Source organism: Camponotus floridanus, unplaced genomic scaffold (assembly GCF_003227725.1).
Source record: "Camponotus floridanus strain SB8 unplaced genomic scaffold, Cflo_v7.5 scaffold3, whole genome shotgun sequence".
In the NCBI taxonomy this organism is placed as follows: Eukaryota; Metazoa; Arthropoda; class Insecta; order Hymenoptera; family Formicidae; genus Camponotus; species Camponotus floridanus.
In genome coordinates this window covers 6,685,094-6,712,013 of record NW_020229436.1, presented here as the reverse complement: position 1 = coordinate 6,712,013, position 26,920 = coordinate 6,685,094, and the positions used below count along the sequence as shown (strand labels likewise).

Genomic DNA, 26,920 nt, shown 5'->3' with positions numbered 1-26,920 from the left:
CCAACAAGGTCTGTCGCATATCTTCGATTAAGGATCAATCTTCGCCGAAGTCGATCTAGAGCCTGAATTAGATTACAAATTAAAAATTACGCAGCTTAATTAAAACGGGAAAGAGCGAATAATGCTAATAAACGTTCAACTCCAATTGAAAAGTACCCGTAACGCGTGTCTCACAGGATTCTAGAATTTTTTAAAATAATTTCCTGACAAGAGTTTAGCTTTATTTTTACATGAATTGAATATGGGCAATAAAAAAGAAATTTTTTTAAATAAAATTTGCACAAAAGTTTTCAAACGAAATTTCTGATACAATAATTATATAAATATATAGATACATCTTTCTTTCTTATCTTCCTTTCGTACGAATATATCAATTTTTTCACTTATATACATTACTAGAAATGCTGAGAAAATAAGTTAAAATTTCAAAGTATAGAATAAATATTTTTTCCCTCTTTTTCTTCCTCTCTCTCTTTCTCTCTCTCTCTCTCTCTTCTCTTATATTTCTCAAGTGGTTTGCGCTCGATAACCCCAGCGGTTCTTCGCGATTAGTCGGAGAGAGGCAGCAAGAGCATCATGCGAGTTGACTTTCGCGCTCGCGAGGAGAGGAAGAGGAAGACCGTCAACCCTCAGGTTCAGGGGTTGCGCTCGTTCAACCCCCGTGAGAATCGCAGCCCCGCCTGTCGGCCAATCGTCGTCGCTCGACCGATGTCTCGCGCACGTGCTCTCGTGTCAAGGAACAGACGCATGTTCCGCCCAGTCGCGGGAGCCCCGGGGGATGATAATCCTCGCGGTTGAAACCCTTTTGTCCTCCCCCCTTCCTGCCCCTCTCCTCCTCGCCAACCCCTGCGAAAGCGGTCCGATTGCTGCAACGGGCAAAAATTACCGAGTTATAGATCACGCGTGTCCCGCGCAGTTTGAGTTTGACGTTTGACGTTTCACCTCGACGCGAGAAAAAGTTCCGATCGTTCCTCGAGATGACGCGCGATTAAAAGAGACCTGGTGCGACGAGATCGACGGGGGTGTCTGTGATAATTGGACGGAACGAAACAACACATCTCGCGCGTCTTGTGGATCGTTGTAGGAAAATTCTGATCCTCTTTCGGGGCGCGGGTGGGAGCTCTTTCCGCTGATCATGGCGCGAATCTGTGCAAATTGTTTTGATTTTTAGGTAACGGGGAAATTCTATGTTCCATTTTGTACGACTTATTCTATTGTTTGTTGCGCTTCAACATCGATTAACTTTTATTGAGATAGTTACTTCGATAAAGTATTAAGAAACGAGAATATTTTGATAAATTCAAGTTGATGGATTTTGGAGTTCAGCAAAATCAACAATTTTAAAGAGAATCAGAAGAGGAAAGATATCGAAATGATTTCTTAAAAAATTTATTGTTTATTTTTATAAATAAAAAAGACGATGTAATTTTATTTTCAAATCATTAAATAATTGCTTGTAATTTGCTTTTTTCCTAATTTTTATAGTTTTCATTAAGTATATTGATTTTTTAAAGACTAATTTTTTAGATTGTAATTTTCGTTTGCAAAACAATTATTTATTTAAAAGTTTAATACAATAAGTTTAGTACAATATTATTAATGTTACGATATATTCTAACAGAACACAATTTCAAATAAATATATTTATTGTGGATATACACTTTTATTTTGTACTCTTAATTAGCGATTAGAATAAAAAAGTTAAGATGTTATGTTGGTTTTAACGCTTTCTCTTTCTAAATTTTTAATTATTTATGCAGAATATTTAGCAAATGCTATCCGATTTGAAAAAAACTTATAAAATCGGCTGCATTATTTTCTATTTATTATGACAGACATAGCGGGCAATAAAGCAATGATTTCATTTTGTCCTTTTTATTAATAAATATAATTTATTTATTGAAAATAAACTAACACATAAGCTACAAATATAAGATTAATAATAAGATTAATAAATTATTAATCAAGAAAATGAAAATATATAAATACAAATATATAAATTAGTTAAATTTCATTTGCAAAACATCTAATCGCAAATTAGTTAAATTAGTTAAATTTCATATAATCGCAAGTAGTAATTGAGATTTATTTATAGTACGATTTATATAAGCTATACACATTAATATATACATTTGTTACAAGTTTTGCTAATTTATAATATAATAATATATCAGTTAATTTTACATTTTAATTCATTAATATAAATCATCTAAAAATATATCATTAGTTCAATATTAATCCTCTAAATCAAATGAAAATTCATTGTTGTATTCTCTGGAGAACGCGTTCTTGAAAAGTTTCTGATACATATTTTATAATCACGTTATATATCGCTAGTGATACAACTGGGGGGAGGTAATGATTCCATTATGTATGAAAAATAAATCGAAAATATAGAATAAATTTTTTTCATATAAAGTTTTGTTTAAAAAAATCGACTTTAAAAAAATCAATAACATATCTATGCTTTTTTAATCTTTAATAATAATTTTATGTCAAACGTCTTCAAATTCATTTTAATTATTAATAGTATAAATAATATAAAATACAACGTTCCATTTAATGTATGAACAATTATAGTAATGGGCAATTTAGACTAATTTAAATTATACTAAAAAAATTGAAACTTGACTCGATCAATAGCCAATAATTCATCATCGTTTAATTCTCGATCCAATAGAAAATTATTTTTAATATTATTTTATTATTTAAATATTTCATTAGTTATAACCTCGTGAAATATTTCGCGTTTTAATAGCATTTTAGACTTTCTTTTCGCATTCTTCTCACGTTATCTTTAATTTTTAAAAAGGCTCGATTGAGCGAACATTAAATCGCTCGGTGTCTTCGAACTAAAAGTAGATAAAAAAACGAAAACAAGAAATGTCGATATCGATACTTTTCTTCACAACTTTCAAACGTTTAGATGACACATATCACGCCGAAAGTTTGAAACGACATGTTTATTTACTTATTTATCTTATTCACTTGTTATCTACTTTCTTATCACATGATTTATGCCTCAATTTTATTCAGACTATTTAATTACACAATTTTATATATATTTTATATTTAGTTACACAATTTTAGTTACACAAATTTATATTAATATAAATCCACTGATTATTTATATTTGTTTAAAATATGTATATTTAAAATATCCGCGAACTACATCTTTAAAAAATATTATTTGAAGGTTTTTTAAAAACATTCATATTTTTATATAAATAATTTGCAAATAATATTACAACATTTTTAAGATATAATGCTCTCTTAAATCGCATCAATGTATTTGAAATCTTATGTCTTGTTTTACTTAATGTACTGTTTTAATTAATAATATTTTTATTGATTTAATTTAAGGCTTGCAGAATATATTTACAATTAGACATATTTCTTATCTAGCTTTCTTATTTATTTCTTGCTCTTATCTTTCGATTCTTATCATTTGTTCTTCCTTCGCATGAATGCAAAAATAAATAATAAAATTACATTTTTAAAAATGCATTTTATGCATTAATATCATGCCATTAAATAGCAGGATAGCAGAAATTTGAACAGCAATTATAAAATATATATCAGTAATTTTCTCAACTTTCTATCATTTATTATCGTAATAATTATTAATAATTGATAATAATTGCTAAATAATTGATAATGTAAATAAATACGATAATATATGAAAGCTATAATAGAAGATTGTTAGAAATTAATCAAGTTTAGGAAAGCGTGTTGCATAAATTTTCCAATTTTTGAAATCCAATGTTATTAAAAAGCACAAAATCTTGTATGCGCAAGAAATATTTATTCTATATTTTTGATTTATTTTTTTCGTATAGAATAATTACTTTTTCACCAGATATAAGACATTTTATACTCCATATATACATAGAACATACAATACAGATGATTCAAGAAGACCGCCAGATTTCAACCGAAGATTAACATTGCAGTGAACAGAGAAAAGCAGGTTGCAAAAAACTAGGATATTAAATAAGTAAGTATAATATTTTGTTAATAAATGAAATACCAACATATTTAAAATGCTAATATATATTTAATATATATTCGCTTATGAAATTGAAAATTTATTTTTGAATGTGAACGCATGTCTGCTATGGAAATTCAAGACTGTTACTATCGTAAACAAATTTACACCAAAAAACGAGTATATTTGTACAACATATACATCTTGTTGTACGCGTCTTGCGTGCTATTTAAAGAAAAATTAAAGAAAAAAAATTATATTAGTGGCAGACAAAATGAAAAAATATATCCGCTTCGCGGACGGATATTCTTGCTCAATAATAAGTAGTAGTGTAACTTTTTTTTCGAGCGGGAATCAGCGCACATTCGTGGTGGGTCGATGGTGCGATTAACGGGCGACACGTGTTACAGTCACGCTGTTTACCTCGGTGGTCACCCGTGAGTATCCGCACCTGTAAACCTGGCGTTTTCCGGCGGTCGCGCGTGCAATTATCGTGCGGCAATGCCTGTCATTACGTCAAAGTCGGCGCATATGTCAGGAGAAGGCGAACCTTGACGCGAGAAAAACACAGAGAAAGGGAGAGAAAGAGAGAGAGGGAGAGAAAATGTGCCCAGAATTTTCGCGTCCAGTCCTCTGGATGCAGCGATGCGCGGACGCTGTTATAAAGATACATATCAATTAAAGTAATGTAGGCCTCTAGAGTGCACGCGATGTTATTTCACACCTTTCCCCAAGCGTTACGTACCGTTACAAAATATAGAGCGCTTCGCCTTTTATTTAACGCCTCGCGAACATTATAAATGTATACCGCATATTATCTCACACGTTTCTACCACTTATGATCATCATATGTCGCGCATTAAAACTTTTCAATCTTCATTTTAGAAATATATTTTTAAATATTATAGATTACATATATTTTTATATATTAGAGTGTTAAAAGAAGATCGAAGATTAAATTAAGAGAGTTTACCACATGTTTCTGAAAATGCTTTATTAAAAAATTATAAAAGATCAACGATTCGATAGCAAAACTTGTTCTTATTGATTTTCTAAAGATTTTATGTCGATTTTAAGTCTTTAGGTGAATCAGAGTTAATTCTGATTCAGAAAAATTATTTATTTTTTATAAAAGTAATTATTTATTATAAAATTAATTATGTCACAAGTTTAATTAATTATTTCTACTCATGATCATATGTGTCGCGCGTTAAAACTTTTCATTCTTCATTTTGGAAATATATTTTTATATATATCAATCAATAATTCGATAGCAAAACTTGTTCTTATTGGTTTTCTAAAGATTTTATGTCGATTTTAAATCTTTAAACGAATCAGAATTAATTTTAATTCATAAAAATTATTTATTTTTTTATTATAAAATTAATTACTTATTTTTTAAAATTATTTATATAAAATTTTGCTATTGAATCATTAATATCTGTATTTTAATAAGTATTTTTGAGATATGATTTCATTAAAATCTTTTTGATCTATTCTTTTAAATCGTTTTATTAAATATTTTAAATCCTTATTTTAAATCATTTTATTAAATAGAAAAGAAATATTGTATACTTTTATATTTTATAATACATTTTTATGCGTAAAATATTTTTTCCAGATTTTAATTTCATTATATTTACATTTCTATTCTTATTATATTTATGTTCTTTTATATTTATGTATGAACAATCGTTATTGATAATATGACAATATATGACACAAACTTATCAGAAACTATTCCAGTTTAGGAAAACGTAAATGTATTCATATTTTTTTTTAATTTAAAATCAATCTTGTCGAAAGTAAAATTCTCTCTCTCTCTCTCTCTCTCTCTCTCTCTCTCTCTCTCTCTCTCTGTACAAAAAATATTTTATTCTGCATCCTTGACTTATTTTTGAACGAACTATCACCTTCCGTTCCGGTTATACTACGGTTCTTGACTTATCCTATATAGTCGAGCGTGTCACGCAATCACTGTCAAGTCGTGCGAAGTATGCACGTGCGTGCGGCTGTGTGGAACCAATCGCACCACAGCTAATCGTAAATTAGGATCGGATGAGGAAAAAACACCCCCGTCATATTAACTTCGATAATTGTCGGGAATCTCCCGACACTCGATTATCCAAAATACAATTCGGGCAAGATGATCTCAAATATCTCCTGTTCGCAAAAAGTTACGAAACAATTATTGTGTTTTATTTGCAAATTTTGGAACCTGTCATAAAATTATATAAAATTAAATAAAATTATATAAGGAATTCTAAAAAGAGGCAAGTTTTTTATTTTCAATATAATTTCTTGCAATTATTTAATTCATTAAGACTTCTGTTTATTAAAAAAAAATAGAAACATTTTCTCATTTTGTGTCCGACGTTAATATTTGCATTTTACTCGAGAGAATGAAATGGATAAATTACACACTTTCATCAAAGTGTTTAACTGCATTACGTTTCCGACGTGATTATACGTGTCGTTCTTTCATGTTCAGTCTATATTCGTAAAATATCGACACTCGCTAATTATTATAATTAATTATCTTCCAAAGAGACTCGCGATCTGTTCTGCTGTTCTGCTTTGTATGTCATTCTTGCGATAGGATCGATTATTATTTACGAGTCGTTAATTGTATTGTGACCCTCAGGTACAACAAAGTCACGTCAGGTGACTCGACGTAACGACCACGCTTACGTAGAAGCGAATCATCAAAAATTAATCGCTGTAATTTTGCGTTGTAGATGTATACGAAAAAGGGAAACCTCGAACAGTCGGATTTTCAACGAAGATTGACATATCACACGACATGTATAGAAAAATAAACAATATATGAATTATATAAATTCTAAATTATTTAATTTTCGATACAAAAATTATCGATTCAAATTAATGTATAGTAACCAGAAAAGAAATAAACAAAAACAATAATTAATTAGGAAATTTTTATTAAAAATAAATCTTTTAATAAATCTCTTAATTTGTTTGAAAATTGAGATGTTCAACAGACTAATGATCCAGAATTTCTTTACCTGATTAAAAAAGAACAAGAGTCAAAGAGACAAAGACAAAGAGTCTATTAAAATTGTTGTTAAAATTAATATTAGTGTATAATCATATTTAATGAATTATCAATTGATATAGTTAATATCTGCATAATCATAAAATTTATTAATAATTGAATATTAATTACAATTTTCTATACATATGTATAAACATGTATGTATATACATATGTATAAAAATAAAAACTATATAAAAATATCAAATATTTTAAATATATACATATATACGTGAATTATAAAATTAAACAATAAATTTGTTTATTATAATATATATGTATGTCGAATTGTCAAATGGGTATTGTATTACTATTGTATCACTATTGTAATACTAATGTAAAGATCTCGTAGGAAAAATCCAGGTGAGACTTATCCAGCAACATCATGACACGCGTCATGATGGCGGAACGGAGGATTTCTGGCACCATGTGTTTTTTTTCTCAATGAACTCTTATTCTGTATCGATTATACGTGATATGCGTTGTGTACGGAGCTAATCAAATTAAAAAACTAATCGAGGGGGAGGGATACCGGTTAATCCTGATTTCTCGACGATGGAAGAAGAATTTTTTATCTTAGCAATAAAGAAAGAGAGAGCTATAAAAAACAGTAGTACAAATTCTCATTCATCTCTATTTTTATACATCTACGCGATGTTAAACATATTTTCCACCCTATATCATACGATCTAAAAAGAATATATGTTTGCTTGTTCCGAGTTCAGACTTAAAGATCTTATATACAAGTTGAAAATTAAAATTGTTATTATTTTGACATGACAACACTATTTTATACGGTTACATTTTCTGTACATCTAAGCAAGCATTTTTCACATTTTTTTCAAATTTATTTAACAATATGTTTTCTTCCCTTAATTTTTTTAAAAATGTTTATCACTGGATTTATCGCACAAGAAATTTCACGAGCTTCGTTTGCCTCAAAATTACGCAAGGATATTTTCGCTATATATATATTATATCGCGCGATCGATCAGCATTTTTTATGCGAAAGGACGCACGTGACGTGACGTGGAAAAAAATTTGCATGCGTCCCACCGCGCGCTGTCAACATCTTGCGACGCGTCGAAAACTATCGAAAAGTCATCGAATTGACATTAGACGTGGGTTCGCGAGCGCAAACTGCGCCGCGCTTGTCGAGCTTTGCATGATCGATGGCGACCAAATTGTCTCTCCCCGAGAGTGTAATTGATACTTAAAGAAACGTTCTCTAAATTTTCCAACAGCTTCAATTATCTCTCTATCACATTTGAAATCTAAATCTAAAATATTATTTTAAAATGATATTTTAAATATTTCTCCCTGCATCGTTGCTTGCTTTACATCTGTCTGGGAAGCTGCATTAATTTTTTATTTATTTTCTATTCATTTCTTGAGAAAATTTAATAAGATTTTCAATTTAATATTTAAATACAATTTTTATTATATTTTTTATTTTTATTTTTATTTTATTTAATTTTTTAATTTTTTAATTCATCTTATTTTAATTTATTTTATTTCATAATATTTTAATTATATATTTTATTATACATATAATCATTAATTATATTTATTATACTATTATATTATTTTTATTTTAATTAAATTATATTTTATATTATTTTAATTATATTTAATTTAAACACATGGAATAATGAAATATAATAAAAAATAAAATAAAATAGAGAGAGAGAGAAAATGATTAAATTTTTTCTTCTAGATATTTTTTATTATGATATATATAATTAATTTTTTCAAAGATATTACGTATTTAAATTAATTAAAAAAATATATTATTCAAGAACATCTCTGCACTTTATTTTTTCTTCGTTCCTTTCTTTATTCCTCGTTCTTTTTTTATCTTGTTCGAAGCTCGGGCACGTTTTTATAAAGGGCGAAAAATCTGACTGTTCGACTTACTATCCCCCCGTCCTCCTCAACACGAGTCTTGACGTAACATATGTTACATGCGTGCGCGAGCGACACCCGCGTTCGTGCAAACAAGGTTAAATAATACGCCCCGTGTAATTGCACACCGTGTATGGCTACAATATGCCATGAGGTGATATCATAGAGAGGGAAGAAAGACAAAAAGAATTTCCTTTGTTCCACGTTTCATTCTTTCGACACGCTAATTGTTCGCGATCGCTCCATGAGCTTTAATTATCTAACTTCGATCGATTTTTTGTCCTTTTCCAAATTACTGAATATATTAAGCACTGAATATATTAAATATCGCCGAGAAAAAAAAAGGATTTAATTAAACCGTGTTAATCTGCAAAAATAATTTCTTTTGTGAAAAATAATCTTATCCCTTATAAATAATTTCATCCCTCTAATAAAGAAGAATGGAATCAAATCTATAAGTGCCAAGAAAGATAAGAGAATTTTTTTCACACGAAATTATTTATATATTGTCTACCCATTGGTAAGAAATTTTTCCCTATTCGAAGAGAAAGAGAAAGAGAGCCAGATTGATCATCGCAGGAGCCGACGGTCATCGGGTAATAAAAATGGCAGAGCAAAAGAGAGGGGGCGAACTATCGGGAAGTCAGGCTAAACGGAGGGAAAAGGAGAAAACTTACAGCCCCAATGTGCGCAAAATTGTAGCAACATCTCCTCTAAAGGACTCCTCCAGAGCCGGCGGCGGTTGCGGTGGTGGTTTCCTCGTGGGCGATGTTCCTCCACGTCGGGCGCGCTGCATTATTGAGCCTGGGAAACGGGCAGGTGGCCGCACGGGCGCCTATCGAGTCCGTGACGGGTGGCCGGGGGGGCGGATCGCGGGGGGCAGGGGGCAGATGGAGGCGACGGGCGGTAGGGGATGACGGCGTAAAGTCACGGAAAAGGAAGAGGGTACGCCGTCTCGTCGAGGGGTTGCCCGGAGGACACGCGACCTCCTGGCTCCTCGACTTTGTGACCGCGCGAGGACGACTCCTCTCCCCTTCCTCTTCCCCTTCCGCCCCCCTCCCCGGGCTTCTTTTTTCCTGCCGGCCATTTATGCGGCGCGTCACCGTGAAATCGTAAGCTCTTCTCGTAGGAAGGGAGAGGTATATCGCGATCGTCCCCGTTTTTTTCATTCTTTAATCCGTTTTCCGCGCGCATCATCTTCCTTTCGATTTATTATCTTTCGATCGTAATATTTGATGAAGAAGAGAACGAGGATTGTTCGAGTCTCTTTGTTTCCATTTCAGGTTTCGAGTCTCTTTGTTTCCATTTCAGGTTTCAAGGTAGCTCTAGTTATTATTCAATATTACATTTAATATTTTAATTCTTGTATTAATAGGTGAGGGTTTTATATTTAATATAACACTTAATATTACATTTAATATTTTAATTCTTGTATTAATAAATGAGGGAGGGGGCTTTACTGATATTCAATTTCGAGATAATTTTGAATAAATACTCGATAATAAGGCATACAATTATTATGTACATCTATTGGTCTGTAAAAATATGTTAAATTTATGTATATTTATATATATTTAAGTAAAAATTTATATATATTTTGTTTTAATAATCTTTCTTTACTATTATTACGAATTCCTTATTTTTGAAAATCTTAAGACACTGATTCTTTAATAAGAAAAGCAAAGAAAAAATAATTCTGGTGGGGATTTAAATTATTAAACTTTTGAGAATTTTCTTCACTTAAGTTATGGGTTCTCTTCATTTAAAAACTCATATACTTTAAATTTAAATTTATTAAATATATACTTATGAAATTTATTAATGTGCTCGTTAATTTTTATATTAAAATGTGAATTTTATTTTATTGAATAAATCCATGAAACTTTAACTTTAAAGATTTCTTCTCTCTTTCTTTTCATCGATTTATTCCTACTTAATTCTAAAGCTTTAGTAAGAAAAATTATAGATAATTCGTTAAGTCTATTATTCGACATACGATTATTCGATATACAATATATATATATATATATATATATATATATATATATATATAATTGTATATTTATGAAAATTACAATGGTGATATGTCTATTATTTATCGAAAAATTATCTATAATAGACTTATCACCATTGTAATTTTCATAAATACACAATTATATATATCATACATTGAATAATCGTATGTCGAAAAAATTACAATAAAGATAAATAATCTATTCAAATCAGATCAGATTCAAATTAATTATAAGAAAATACTTGATCACCTAAGAAAATTTGATCAATATTATTAATACTTGAAATGATTGATACCTAATAATTTTTAGTGTATTTGAACACAAATAACATCATAAATTTATTAATGTACTCAATTAAACAAAGTTTTTAATTTTTACATTATTAAGAATTTTGACATTACATAGCTAAAGGGACGAAATTCAATCAAGATTTCGAGAGAGAATAATTATTTAATGACAATTACGATCAGATTCAAATTAATGGAAAACGCTTAATCACATTGATTACTTAGGAAAACTTTATCATTATTAATCCTAAAGCACATTATTAATTTTAAATAATTTTTAGTATATTTAAACATAAACAACGTCATATATTTATCAAATTTACAAATATGTTCGTTTAAGTAAAATATCAGAAATTGTATTTCTTCGCTCGACCGCTTTTAAAGCGACGCTTTTAAACAAGGTGTCGATCACGCATAATAGAGACGGCTCATTAAAACAGCGGACGGACAAGCGACATGATCGATCGATCGCGCGAAATAATCGGCGAGCTTAAAGCCATCCAGTCGCAAAATCGAACAGCGATGTTTAGCGATCCTCTAGCTACCTCTGTCGCATTACGTCGTGCAATATGCAAAGAGTGCCGGATAATGAGGCGAAACGCTCGTCCTACGCGCGTAATGCACCTCTCGTCGTAACGCGATGCATAATCCAGAGGCACTCGTCGGAGTTGCTGCCCGTGAGTCGGTGACTCATCGCGCAATTTGCTTTCTACTTCGATCGGCGATTCGCATCACCATCGTCACTTTAAAGCTCGAAATGCAATACTACGCATATTCGTATTATTTAGGGAGATATGGCTTTTCGATTTTAACGATCTCGAGTCTTTTCCTTTCCTCGGTTAACTTTCTTCGAGAATGAAGAAGTTAAAAGTATCATTAAAAAAAATATGGCAAATTTTATGGGAAACAGAAAAAATACTTTTTAACATAAATATAAAAATTTTTTTTTAAGTAAAATAATTTTCTTTTCTTTTATTTAGTAGAATAATAGTATTATTTTTAATAATATTTTTAATAACTAAATTAAAATGAAAAATTACCATAGATATTGAAGTAGGAAAGCAATAGTGGCGCTTTAAATAATCGTACTTACCTACATAATAGGCAAGATTCAGCCTCAAGAAATTATTTATGATAGAAGAATAGCTATTTTTTTATTCCTACAGTTATCATTTTGCATTTATACGATTTACTGTTTTCGAATTTCTATTTTTCTGCTTGAGTTTGATAAAATTCAGTTTTTGAGTTAGGATGTGTACTTTTGCAAAGAATAAATTTTTAAAAATCTTTTTTTATAATCTAGAAATGATAAGTATAAAATGTTTGAAAGAATGCTTACTTTTAATTTTAAATAATTTTATCAAAGAAGCTTAACTTTTAAGTAATAAAAAATATTATTATTTAATATATAACTTTTTTAAGTAATAAAAAGTATTGCATCAGAAATTTAGTTTTAACTCTCTATACATTTTACATTTTACACAATGTTCTATCTTACAATATAATAAAAATCAGTTTCAAAATAATAAAAATTTGTGTTCCGTAAAATAATCAAAAACATTTTATTGCTTCATAAAGCATATATATTGCTTATATTCGATAATTAGACTTTTCATTTCACGTGTCTCACAAAGAGTTGAATTCTTGATTCGAATAAATTCGAATTTAATTTATATTGAATTGTCTTCGCGTGGTTTCCAAACTTAAATCTATTGACAAACATATGTTAATATTAATATCTTAATAATGAAATAAATTTTTTCAGCAAACAGGGCGACGAAAATGGAGGAAAACGGACGTGGAGAGACGCTGTGCAAGGTTTGCGGGGACAAAGCTTCTGGGAAACATTACGGTGTACCAAGCTGCGACGGATGCCGGGGTTTCTTCAAGCGGTCAATCCGCAGGTACGCGAGGTAATTAAATTCCTGCTTAATTAAGCTCGAGCTTAAACTGAAATTACAAAATGATGTTATTATAGATATTATAGATCCGCCTCTCAATTTTTCTGTCGCTTATTTCCGTTGTAATTAAATATCGTTTACAGTCGCACGTTTCCCTTTACTTAATATAAGTATATGACTCACATATAATACTTTATTTTAACTATAAAAAGCATTTAAAAATAAAAAATAATAATTCAATAATAATTCAAATAATAATAATTATTATATCATATTAATAATTATATAAATTATTATATTAATAATTATATAATATTATTATTTTAATTAAATAATAATTAAATAAAATAATCATAATTGAAAAATACAATTAAAAATGAGAAACACAACTTCTTAAATGATTATTATCAATATCTTGATTATTTGAAAAGTATCAAATAAAAAAATATAAAATTAAAAATAGATACAGTATAAGAAATATATTAAAAATTTATACGATATTATTATTTTTACATTATCCATGAAATTATAGAAATATAGAAAGCGTAAATTTGAGATTAGAGATTATTTTTGAGGATTGTGTGCGCAGGAATTTGGACTACGTGTGCAAAGAGAACGGACGTTGCATCGTGGACGTCTCGCGGCGCAATCAATGCCAAGCTTGTCGCTTCACAAAATGTCTTCAGGTCAACATGAAACGAGATGGTATGGCTCTGTTCCTCGATTAATAGACTTCAGAAATTATTGTCGAAATTTATCACAGAAGAGCATGATGGCAAAAATCATATACATTGCATAACATTTATTTTTCATTTTTAATTCTTACATCGTATTGTTATTTTTGACACCTTCAAAGTGTACAAGGCTATCATTTTTTGTTCAACGTCTTTTTCAAAGAGTAAAAATGTTCCAAAAATGTAAAAAAATTCATATTGCTTTGACCCTTCTAAATACAAGCTAGAATAATAAATTAGCGAAATAATTTGCTTTGATATATTTTTACTGCAAATATATAAAGCAAAGTGCTCCAAGTGTATCGCTATGAAAACATGGGTGGAATAAAAAATGATAACATACGGAATAAAGATTAATCGCGATATATTCTAATATATTCGAGTTTTGAGCTTCTACCTTCATTTTTATTTAAATATTTGTCTATAATTATATATATAGAAAAATGTTTGTAAAAATTAAGAAAGAAGAGAAAATACCTATCTTTGGTATTACCTAACATTAACTCAAAAATATATTATCTTGAAATTTTGTAAATATATTTAAAATATACGATTGTGCTTTTGAAAAAGTGGCAGACGAAAAAAGTATAATTTTAAAGGAATTAAAATATTTTTATTGCATAATATAAAGCTATCGCATTATATAATATTTCCGACGCGATTCTTCCATTTTCAAATGAATTAATATTTCCGGAACGATTCTTTCATTTTCAAGCAAATTGATTTTCGAAATATATTAAGCAAAATCATTATAAAATTTGGATATTAAATGTAGATATTAGATATTTTATCAAAGTTAAGAGGAAACAATGATTAATTAATTATCTCTTCTAACTATCTCTTCTAAACTAAATTTTTTATAAGACGATAAAAGTAACACAGTTCAATAAAAAGGAAGTTTTTTTTAAACACAAGTCACTTTCCATAGCTTTTTGATCACAAGATATTCCATCATGTCATTACTTCAAAAATCTTATAATTAAGGGAGGACTATTTTAATATTTTGTCATATTATGATATAGAGATATGTTGGAAAAGTTTATTGCATTCAAAATTATGACATGATACGAAGCAAATTTAGAACTGAAATCTAGTCTTATTTTTTTACGTTTATTTTATTGTATTATTAAATTGTATAATAGATACAATCTATTCGTGTCGATATCAGCTGTGTATTATGGAACGAATCTTTCATTCTGTAGCGATATTTGGAAGATGCGCGTTTTGACGCAACTTGAAAGCTCTTTGGAGCCTGCTCCGTAAAATAAGAATACGTCCACAAAGTGAAAAGAGAGAGAGAGAGAAAAGAAGAGCAAAGTGTCGGATATTACAATGCATAGTAACGTTTGTTCGGCGTATGGGAAACAGTTTGGAAAAAGGGAAGCACGCACGCACACATGAACATCGCGTCCACATGAAACTCTATATTTTTGCTTACCGAACGGCAGGATCCGATAGCAAGCGGTGTCAGAAGCAGCCTGGCGTTCACAGCTTTTGTAAACACCTTCTTCCCGGTCCCCTTTCCTCGTCGAGCGATAATCCAAACACTTGATTGCTGAGATATCAATTAGCGAAGGGAGAGGCGGCAGCTCTGCCGTTAAAGGGCCATTGCGCTTCTCCTTCTCTCTCGCATAAAGACGCAATTATTTGGAATCGTTAGATGTGTTTTTCGAAAAAGTCTAGGATTTTCCACAGAATTTTCATCCAAATAATTCACTGAAAATTCAGAAAATTTTGTTTAAATTGTAAAAGTCGTCAAAAATCTATCGAAAGATCTTCAAAGTCCCTAAAAATAGACGTATCTTTAAAAGATTCGGAAATTTTTATTTTTGAAGGAATAACATATTTTAATTTATTATAATATCTTTTACGACGAAAATATAATATATACAAAAGATATACAGAGTGTTCCAAAAGTCCCGGACCGGTTGAATATTTCATAAACTATGCACTTTAGAAAGAAATGTTTCAGACAAAAGTTGTATGGCTTAAAGGGGGCCATCAGATAGTGGCAATGATTTAACATGGGAGAGTCATTTAAAAGTCACGTGAAGATCACTGTCAATTTCTTAAATGGAACTCTCCATTTTTTATTACATATTCGTGTAGCTTATCTCGAGAGCTTTCCAAAACACTATAATAAAGTATTTCTTCATTGAGTACTTTTCGAGTTATGAGGCTTGAAATCATTTCTTAATTTTATATAAACCATAAAATATCTTGTGAAATATTCATTTTTCGATTATTTTATCTTAATAATTTTATGTACAAAATAATGAGAGAAATCAATTGGTGTAAAGAAAAAATAGTTGTTTTTAAGAAAAAAATATGTAATTTGCAATTAACAATTACATATTTTTTTTTTAAACAACTATGTGTTTTTTTTACCCCAATTGATTCCTCTCATTATTTTGTACATAAAAGTATTAAGGTAAGATAATCGAAAAATGAATATTTTACTAGATATTTTATGGTTTATGCAAAATTAAGAAATGATTTCAAGCCTCATAATTCGAAAAGTACTCAATGAAGAAATACTTTATTATAGTGTTTTGGAAAGCTCTCGAGATAAGCTACACAAATATCAAATTAGTAACTAGATAAAGAAATTAAGGCTCTGTTATGTATTAAAACAATTTTTCTTACACGGGAATCTCACATCTAAATGAATATTGTTTAAGAATAAGAGCTATTAAGAGCCAAGGCGGATGGTAGTGCGTGAACTTAAAATGATTAGTAATTCGCGAAAATTAAACCGCGTAATTATTGAAAAATTAATGACATATGCCTATATTTTACTTGGTGCATAAAGCCAAGATATAGGTTTCTCAAATCCGAGAACACACTATAAGACCCCTCTTAACCCTCCTGAAGAGACGTACGTCCTATATCTTGGCTTTATGCACCAAGTTACTGATAGAAACCTATATCTTGGCTTTATGCACCAAGTAAAATATAGGCATATGTCATTAATTTTTCAATAATTACGCGGTTTAATTTTCGCGAATTACTAATCATTTTAAGTTCACGCACTACCATCCGCCTTGGCTCTTAATAGCTCTTATTCTCAAACAATATTCATTTAGATGTGAGATTCCCGTGTAAGAAAAATTGTTTTTCTACACAAATATGTAATAAAAAATATGGGGTTCCATTTAAGAAATTGACGGTGATCTTCACGTGACTTTCAAATGACTATCCCATGTCAAATCATTGCCACTATCCGATGGCCTTTCAAGCCATACAACTTTTGTCTGAAACATTTCTTTCTAAAGTGCATAGTTTATGAAATATTCGATCGGTTCAGGACTTTTGGGACACTCTGTATATTATTGATTCTATCAATTCGATTTGATAGACCTTCAAGATTAATTGTTAAGTGGAATTTTGATTATCCTTCTCGCTTTTAGCCGTCCAACACGAGAGAGCGCCGAGAAGCACGTCCTCTCTCGTTTCGGCGGCGAGAAGGACACCCTCAGGACTTTATACAGGAATTTCTAACGTCTATCATCCTGCGGGTACCGCTTATCATCCTCTTCTGTATCCCGCACTGTTCCCTTTCAAGCCTACGGTATCAACATTCACTCCGTCAGTCGGTAAGTAATATAATAATAATTATATAAAATTAATATGCGAGGATGATTTGAAAAATCCGTGCAAATTCAGAGAGACATCACTGGCATCACTGGTGTGTATCGAGGTTATTTTCAGTTAGTAGCATCTTTTGGAAGAACACACACCAAGTTTCAGCTAGATCGGTCTATTTCTTTATGTTTGGCGTTCTTTTGAATCGAGGAAGTCGAGTGATTTCCAAAAAATGGATGAAAGAGAATTTGACCGCAAAATTGATGAAGTTAAGGTTCCAACTCGTTCCGCATCCTCCCTATTCTTCAGATTTGGCTCTCTCGAACTACTATATGTTCCCCAATATGAACAAATGGCTGGGAAGGAGATTTTATTCAAACGAGGAGGTAATTGCGTAAACGAATGCCTATTTTGCAGAGTTGGAGCAATCCTATTATTCGGAAGGGATCAACAAACTGGAGTAGCGTTGGACGAAGTGTATAAGTCTAAAAGAAGACTACGTTAAAAATAAAAAAGATTTATTCTGAAAAATTAGTAGTTTTCATTTTCGCACGGACTTTTCAATCCACCCTCGTACATATACAGGGTGTCTCAAAAGTCCCGGACCGGTCGAATATTTCATAAACTATGCACTTTAGAAATGTTTCAGACAAAAGTTGTATGGCTTGAAGGGGGCCATCAGATAGTGGCAATGATTTGACATGGGAGAGTCATTTAAAAGTCACGTGAAGATCACTGTCAATTTCTTAAATGGAACTCTCCATTTTTTATTACATATTCGTGTAGCTTATCTCTAGATCTTTCCAAAACACTATAATAAAGTATTTCTTCATTGAGTACTTTTCGAGTTATGAGGCTTGAAATCATTTTTTAATTTTACATAAACCGTAAAATATCTTGTGAAATCATTCATTTTTCGATTATCTTATCTTAATAATTTTATGTACAATTGGTGTAAAGAAAAAACATAGTTGTTTTTAAGAAAAAAATATGTAATTTGCAATTAACAATTACATTTTTTTTTTTTAAACAACTATGTGTTTTCTTTACACCAATTGATTCCTTTCATTATTTTGTACATAAAAGTATGAAGGTAAGATAATCGAAAAATGAATATTTTACTAGATATTTTATGGTTTATGTAAAATTAAGAAATGATTTCAAGTCTCATAACTCGAAAAGTACTCAATGAAAAAATACTTTATTATAGTGTTTTGGAAAGCTCTCGAGATAAGGTACACAAATATGTAATAAAAAATAGGGGGTTCCATTTAAGAAATCGACGGTGATCTTCACGTGACTTTCAAATGACTATCCCATGTCAAATCATTGCCACTATCTGATGGCCCCCTTCAAGCCATACAACTTCTGTCTGAAACATTTCTTTCTAAAGTGCATAGTTTATGAAATATTCGACCGGTCCGGGACTTTTGGGACACTGTATGTGATGTTTTTTTTTTAAATAAAATGTCATATTGTATCGATAGCACACTTCTTACCACGACCATCCCCGGAATCTCTGTCTATGACTACTGCCAAGGAGGATGAAGTGACCAGCTCCGAGGAAGCAGCCACTGTCGACATTAGAATCGAATCGAAAGGTATGTGTGAATTGCATACAGCCATCTCTCCTATCATGGATGCGTAACATTATTTTTTATTTATCGTAGAGGAATTAGCGAATACGCGTCTGGCGCCGCCAGTCATCACTTCCATTTCATCAGAATACATGATGCAAGGCTTATCACTCCTGCCGACCGAAAATATCTACGAGTTCGCGGCAAAGTTACTTTTCTTCGCCGTGAGGTGGGCGAGAAGTATACACTCCTTCCTGCAAGTAAGCTCCACAAGTATCCCTTCCCTTTTAGTAAAATTCCTAAAACACAATTTTCTTTTATAAGGATAAAATTTTATGTGTGATAGAAAAAAATAATATAAAATACAAAATGAATTTTTAAATAAAAAAAAAAATACATAATTGTAGAGGAAATAGATTGAGGAGAAACATTACATAGTCCTTTTACTTGGGGATGGTAAAAAATCACTACATCGATGCGTTTTTTCTCGTAAGCTCCCTTATAGAGACCAAACTATCCTTCTGGAGGAGTCGTGGAGCGAGTTGTTTGTACTGACAGCGGCACAGTGGAGCTTCCCCGTGGACGAGAGCACCCTGGTGCCTACGGATGTGCCGATAGAACGAAGGGAAGTTCTCCTCGACAAAGCCAGGAGACTGAGGGAGCTTTTAGCAAAATGCGTCGCGCTGAGGGTTGATCATTCAGAATACGCCTGCTTGAAGGCCATAGTCCTCTTCAAGGCGGGTGAGTACCTTCGATTATCACGTCGATTGTCGTCTGACTCCATTTAATGTTGCTCTTCACTCTTACCAGGAGCGTCAAAATTTTATACTTCGTAACTAAAATTTGCTTAGGAAAAATATATATCCAAGTAGAAGATTGTTGAGTCAAGATTAAATTATCATTTTATATTCACGATTATAAATAATAATTTGATTTAATTTGATTCGATGTATTTTTCTTCTTTGTCAGCTCCAGTCTTTTTTACGTTACATAGTTTATACTTTTATATATTATTATCTTTTTCTTAATTATATTATATTAATTAATTTTAATATAATATATTAGCGTCAAAATTTTATGAAATGCTTCATAACTAGAATTTGCTTAGGAAATATATATATCCAGGTAGAAGATTGTTGAGTCAAGATTAAATTATCATTTTATATTCACGATTATAAATAATAATTTGATTTAATTTGATTCGATGTATTTTTCTTCTTTCTCAGCTCCAGTCTTTTTTACGTTACATAGTTTATACTTTTATTTATATATTATTATTTATCTTCTTCTTAATTATATTATATTAATTAATTTTAATATAATATATTTGCGTCAAAATTTTATGAAATGCTTCGTAACTAGAATTTGCTTAGGAAAAATATATATCCAGGTAGAAGATTGTTGAGTCAAGATTAAATTATCATTTTATATTCACGATTATAAATAATAATTTGATTTAATTTGATTCGATGTATTTTTCTTCTTTCTCAGCTCCAGTCTTTTTTACGTTACATAGTTTATACTTTTATATATTATTATTTATCTTTTTCTTAATTATATTATATTAATTAATTTTAATATAATATATTTTAAAAATATATGTTAAAATTTATTACATTTTAAAAATAAAATATGTGTTATTATATTTTCTTTATATTGCATTATATTTTTTATATTACAAACATATTCGACTTTAATTGCAAAATACATCAGATTTTGTAATTTTTATATCTCAAAATTTTTAATATAAATTATCTCGATACAATAATTATAATGGCGAATCAATTTGATCTAAAAAATAATTTTAAAGTGAATCAGTGAAAATATCACTAATTTAAACAGTAAAATAAGATTTCACTGAGAATCAGTGAGTATTTTACTGATTTTCGGTGGAAACGCTTATTTTTTTGTTATTTTATCTTATATCTCACTGATTATGGTCAGTTAAAATAAAATTCACTGTAAAATCAGTAAATTTTACTGTAAAACCAATAATCAGTAGTTCGTTCATTTACCGTTACAATCGCTATCTCTCTCGTTATTTAATTTTAGTTATAAGAATTATATAAAGTTTGCAAAGAGTGACATTTAAAATTAGAAGTATTAGTCCGATTTAATTTCTGATACAATCTCATAGAGAGGCTTCAGATATTAAATCGATCTTTATAAGTCCGACAAATAAATGTCTGGCGACTTAATGAAAATTATTCGTTCGTTATCTATTTAAAATAACAAGTTCAATATGCATGTAATATAAATAAAATACAATTTTTAATATAATAAATATTTAGTAAATATAAATAAAATTTTTAATTTATATGAAATAGATAGAGAGATGAATTATAATTTAATATTACTGACAATAACGAAAGAAATATTACTGAGAAATATTACTGATTGAAACAGTCAAAATTATTAACTGATTCTTTCAATAAAATATCACTGATTTACAGTGCTGTACTTATAACTGCTGTTACTCAATGACTATTTACTGTTTTTCAGTGATAATACACTGATTCACTTTTAGAGAGTAACTTGTATTTTTTATCAAATTCTCTTAAAAAAATACCTTCTTTATCGTTTGTAGAATCACGAAATCTCTGCGAGCCGGGACGAGTGTCGGCGTTGCAGGAGCAAACGGTGGCGGTGTTTTGCGAGAGGGATGCGCGTAGGGTGGGTCGGCTGTTGCTGCTTTTACCCCCAGCACGCGCCCTCTGTCGAGCTACCCTCCACGAGCTGCTATTCAAACCGACGGTCGGTGACGTCAGCGTGGAACGATTGCTGGGCGACATGGTCGGCGCCCTCAGGCCATCCTAAATCAATATTCGACCTTTATATCGCGTGTACTTTTTTAATTATCGACACTTGTCATCGATAGACACCCTATCGAGGATTCTGTCGATCCCAGTAGTAAATCTTCCCCGGAGATAATTAAGAAATTCTGATGCTATCAACCGTCTTGGCTGCATCGAAGATAATTACACGAATTATTTTAATCCTACGAGGGTGTTTTAATCGATTCGTTGTTTTATTATTGAAAATGTACAGTCTTTTCGATAGCTGTCTCAAGAATAAAAGTGTCACTTTGAGGTCGAAATAGAAAGAAACATATGCTTACGCTGAAAAAACTCTATATTTATTTTATTTAAAAAAAAGATACTCAAATTATTTTCGAGAAATAATTAATGTCAAATTATTTTCGAGAAATAATTAATGTCAAATAATTAATGTCAAATTATTTTCGAGAAATAATTAATGTCAAAGCATCTCGAAAGCAGATTGAAATTTATCCGATTGATGTATTGATTATAATAGTATTAATTAATTATTGCAATTATTGATCGAAATCACTCGAGATTGTCGAATGTCAATGTAACAATCGCGATTATGGTTATTGACATCATTATTATTGTATCACCCTATATGTCGTTAATATAGAGGAACAAGTGTCTGCGACTTTCAGGAGTCGCAGAACGACATTTTACGCGATCGATTTAGATTAAGACATTGAACCTAGTCCGATTGTAGGTTTTTTGCTCCTTTCTGAGATAATAATTTTAATATTATAATTAATATACATGTCTGTTAATTTATTTACAGTTAATACTATCTCTAGAAAGGAACAATCACTTAGGATCGAAATTGTGATTACGTTTAGAATATTTTAGATCCAATTAAAATGATAATTATAAATGAAAGACTAAATAATTAACAAGGAGACAATTCTCGTTAAAATCTTACAATTAGCCCAATAACGAATAATTGTATTCGAGTCGATAAAATATGTATACAATACATAGAATACATGGAATATCGTCGATAAAATAGACGTAAACAAAGCTCGGTCGAGACATCAATTCGAGTATTATCGAGTTTGAATATTAACTCGAGGGCTTTGCGCAATGTAATATTTATGCATCTTAATTAGACACTCATGTATATACAATATGTATAATGTTATTTATTTTAGATGCAAACAACTCTGTCCCATCTGGCATCTCTGTCTCTTTAATATTATGCGTCGTCGAACTGGATGTAATATGTATTAAAGTGATCGGAAATCCATATTCGTGTAATTATTCTTGACCGATTTCGTTTATTTCAACCTCGTTGTATCATATCTCGAGCGAAAGGTCAACGCCGGCGTTATTTTCGTCGATCGATCGTCTCTGTAAATTGGCCATGTTTTATATAGGATCAAAAAATTATCTAATCGTCGATCAATGAATAATTGACATTGTTTTGGAAAATTATTCTCTTCGTGATATTTAATTTAGAATAAATTCTTAAAAAAGAGATATAAATTTAATTTTTTTTTTAAATAAACTTATATAATAAGCAATTAATTAATAATTCTTTTCGATAAGAATTTTTACGATGGAGAAAGAGAATCGATAAAATAGAAAATTTATATCTTGTGTTAGAAAAAATGTACAATATTCTATTATTTTTAAGAAAAAGAGATTTAAATCAAGAAAATCAAGACATAAAAAGGATCAAACCACAGTAATAAAAATGTCATTTTTATTATAAGGTTTCTTCTGTGCAAACAAATTTTCATCGGCAATTTTTGGAGCCTTTTTTTTCGATAAATCGTTAAAAAATAAATCTATAAATATCCCGTTGAAAGAAATAAGCGAAAATTATTAACATGCTCGAAATTAACGCATTACAAGTAATTAACATGAATAATAATGGAAACGATGGCGAAGGAACGATACGGAAAAATACAAATCCTCTTTTATTAACTAGAATAATTTATTTTTCTCATGGTAGAAAAAGGAGAATGTATCTTAACTCACGAACTGCATTGTACTTATATATATACAATTACATACAATTCTCAATTGAACGTTACACATAAACTCATTACACATCGATTTCTTATTACTTCCTCGTCCTCGTGATTACATGCGTTTCCGAAAGAAACAAACTGCTCGCTATGCGTATCCGAAAATACGAAATCGTCCAATTGTCGGCGCGAAGTGGGGGAAGAAAATGATTCCGAGAGAAATGCTTGTTGATTACATGTAATAGTGTCCGATATATAAATCGTTGCGCGTGAAAATTCAAAGGGGAAGGGGGAGGGGGAAACAAGGGGATGAAGACGGTGGAAAATTAGAATTTTTCGGAAAAATACGGAAATAAGGATTTTTCTATTTTATAAGGGGAGCCCTCGTAAATATATACGTGGTTTGTGTGTTCTATCAGAAGGGAGGATTTTCGGATGGGGATGTGATTCCCTTTGACGGGAGCGTTTCGTGACGGAAGGATTTCGAGGCTCACTCTCTCTCTCTCTCTCTCTCTCTCTTTCTCTCTCTCACTCTCTCTTTTTCACTCGCATTACATCTCTGTATCTGCCGAATTCTCTCGTTCGTGTGTGTAAACATTCTCGGACAGTTAAGATTACTGATAGCAAGCGGTAGTTGGAAGAAGAAAACGAAAATATCCGATCGAGAGCCGAACGATGGGAGCTTCGAGGGAGACTTTTTGATCGCGATTCTCGACGCGAGGAAAGTACGCACGGCTTGTATAAATATATATATCTGTATATAAATCGCTCGCGAGATATCCTTTTTTCGCGATATAATATATGTATATATTTCTTAAACGTTACAAGACCTTTGTAAAGTATACTACGATATTTCTATTATTCAAAATATTTCGAAAGTTTTCAAGAGTTTTCGTATAAAAAATTCATCAGGTATAAAAATTGAAGATCCTTGGAAGGTTTGGTGTTTTTTCCCTCGAAAATCAAAATCTCTCCCGTTCAACGTCCCCTTCATCGAGCGTCTAAAAATTGTCGCAATGTTATCTAATTTATCATGCAAATGTACTTCTCCTTCGCTCGACCGTTAGACTCGAAGCGTCTCTCCCATCGTTTTTGTCTAAATAGATTACCTTTGTCACAAACAAACAAATAAAGAAACAAGCGGAGAGGGAAGAGAGGTCTCTCTCTCTCTCCACTCGCGAAATTATCTGCTTCCTTTTACCTGACCCGCCCGCGCGCGGTTGCTCTTTTTTTTTATCATATACATATATATATTTATATATACTGTTCTCCTTAATAGCATTTTTTTTAACGCGCTTACATTCAAATAGATTTTTTTATTAGAGTTACACAGAGTTAATGATTTGCGATTAATCCTGATTCACCTGCGTATGCCCGTTATTTTCTCGTTCATCCCTTACACACTCTCTCTCTCATTCTCACTCTCTCTCTATTTTTTTTTCTATGATAACCACAATCTTTTTTTTTCTTTTTTTTTTTGCTTACGTGAGGAATTGTTCTTCTTTTCAATATTTCGCGCTGTGCTTCGCCTCGATCCACGATCCCAATTGATATCAATTATGGCGTAATCGCGCATAATAGGGTCAACGTGACGTTTGTTGACACTCTTCAATTTGCAAAAGTCACTGACAGATGACTATTTTAATTGTTACAAATATACCGAGTGTGATTAATCTCATCATTAGAATTGACCGTAGTGTCATATCTTCTATCTCTAGTGCTGTGCAATTTTGACAGCGTTCCCTCTGAATTTTCTGAGAAATATCCGCATGATTACATATTTCGTGGATCGTCCGAGGTTCTCACAGGCGCGTTACAAAAGTTTACAAAAAGAAAAAGACGTGCGTAACATTCGTGCTTGCCGAATCTCTCTCTCTCTCTCGCTCGCTTTCTCTCTCTTCTTTCCCTGTTTTTCCTTTCCGTAAAAAAAGAAATGAGGTAAAAAGAACAATGCAACTGCACCACGTACCATTCCCGTTCTCCATTTCAACACACTAATATGTAAGAACAAAAAAACTAACAGATTTCGGCGTAAATAACAAATAGCCGTGAACCGAAGGCCGGAATTCCGGGAGGGCGCAAACAAAAAATTTCAATAAGTCCGAAATTTCGGGATATCGTCGCATCCTTGTCCATCCGCGAACCCGGAATCCCCGAGCGAATCGGTAAACAGCGAGATATAACAGGTTGTCGGTTCGGACGATCGTCGTTACGGATTACCCGATATCCTCCTTCGATCTCGATCGCAATTCATCAGCAATATTACGTCCCCCTTCTCCGCAAAAAATCCAGAATATCATATCGCAAACCTCCTTTTCTCCAGAAATGAAAAAGAAAAAAAACCCCGTCCTCTTCTCTTCACAAGAAAAGAGGGTTTCTCGTATCCTTCTCTCAAAAAAAAAAAAAAATTAAAAAAAAATCGATCGAATTTCCGAGAGATCGAAATCGCTGCGCCCGAAATAAGTGCGAAGCATTTGGCAGTGATGTCTCTCTTTATTTTGATTAGCGTTGATATTGGTTAAGGGATGTCTCCATCCCTTGTACTTTCGTTTTAACTCCTTCTCGGGACGCAACCCCTTCGGTCTCGGAAATATTTCTCGCGATAAAAAGGTGAAATTCGAAGGAGCGGAGGGGATACGAACTCCGAACGATCGAGGACGTCGGAGAGTCTCGGGAAGGATACATCCGTAATTCTTCCTCCCGACGATTCCATAATATATACACTCGCGAGGGAGAGCATCCGCGGGACATCGATGCGTCGAGGGAAGAAAAAAAAAAAAAAGAGGAGCTGCATCGAGTTCCCGAGTGAATGCCCCGTCCCTCCCCGACAAAGCAATAATCTATTACCTCGTTTTTCATCGTCGTCGTTACATTCGTTACATCTATTCTCTATTGTACGAGGGGATGATGCTGGGGGAAGGGGGGTAGGAGGGAAGATTGGTTTCTACCTGCGTCAATCGGCGTAAACGTCGCGCGTTTCACACAAATCGCGTATATATTATTTGATAAAAATCCGGAGATGATAAAGCGCAGAATATTGCCGAGGATAATTATCGAGTCGGAGTTAATTAATCATCCCTCC

General features: G+C 31.4%; 1 protein-coding gene across 1 annotated transcript; it reads left to right on the top strand.

The window, feature by feature from the left end:
* The first annotated feature begins 1,073 nt into the window (after positions 1–1,073).
* LOC105258496 (nuclear receptor subfamily 2 group F member 6) lies at positions 1,074–21,999 on the top strand. Its single transcript, XM_020029654.2, has 9 exons — positions 1,074–1,171; positions 3,907–3,997; positions 13,015–13,153; positions 13,740–13,855; positions 17,295–17,480; positions 18,957–19,070; positions 19,140–19,306; positions 19,541–19,787; positions 21,634–21,999. The coding sequence occupies exons 3-9, from the start codon at positions 13,032–13,034 to the stop codon at positions 21,861–21,863; spliced, it is 1,182 nt and encodes a 393-aa protein (XP_019885213.1). The 5' UTR covers positions 1,074–1,171; positions 3,907–3,997; positions 13,015–13,031; the 3' UTR covers positions 21,864–21,999.
* The last annotated feature ends 4,921 nt before the right edge of the window (positions 22,000–26,920 follow it).

Bases quoted from the DNA above. Each gene is read 5' to 3' on its own strand.
- LOC105258496 (XM_020029654.2), top strand. From the start codon at position 13,032: ATGGAGGAAAACGGACGTGGAGAGACGCTGTGCAAGGTTTGCGGGGAC. The intron at 13,154-13,739 runs GTACGCGAGGTA...TTGTGTGCGCAG, and splicing joins TTCAAGCGGTCAATCCGCAG to GAATTTGGACTACGTGTGCA. The intron at 19,071-19,139 runs GTATGTGTGAAT...TATTTATCGTAG, and splicing joins CATTAGAATCGAATCGAAAG to AGGAATTAGCGAATACGCGT.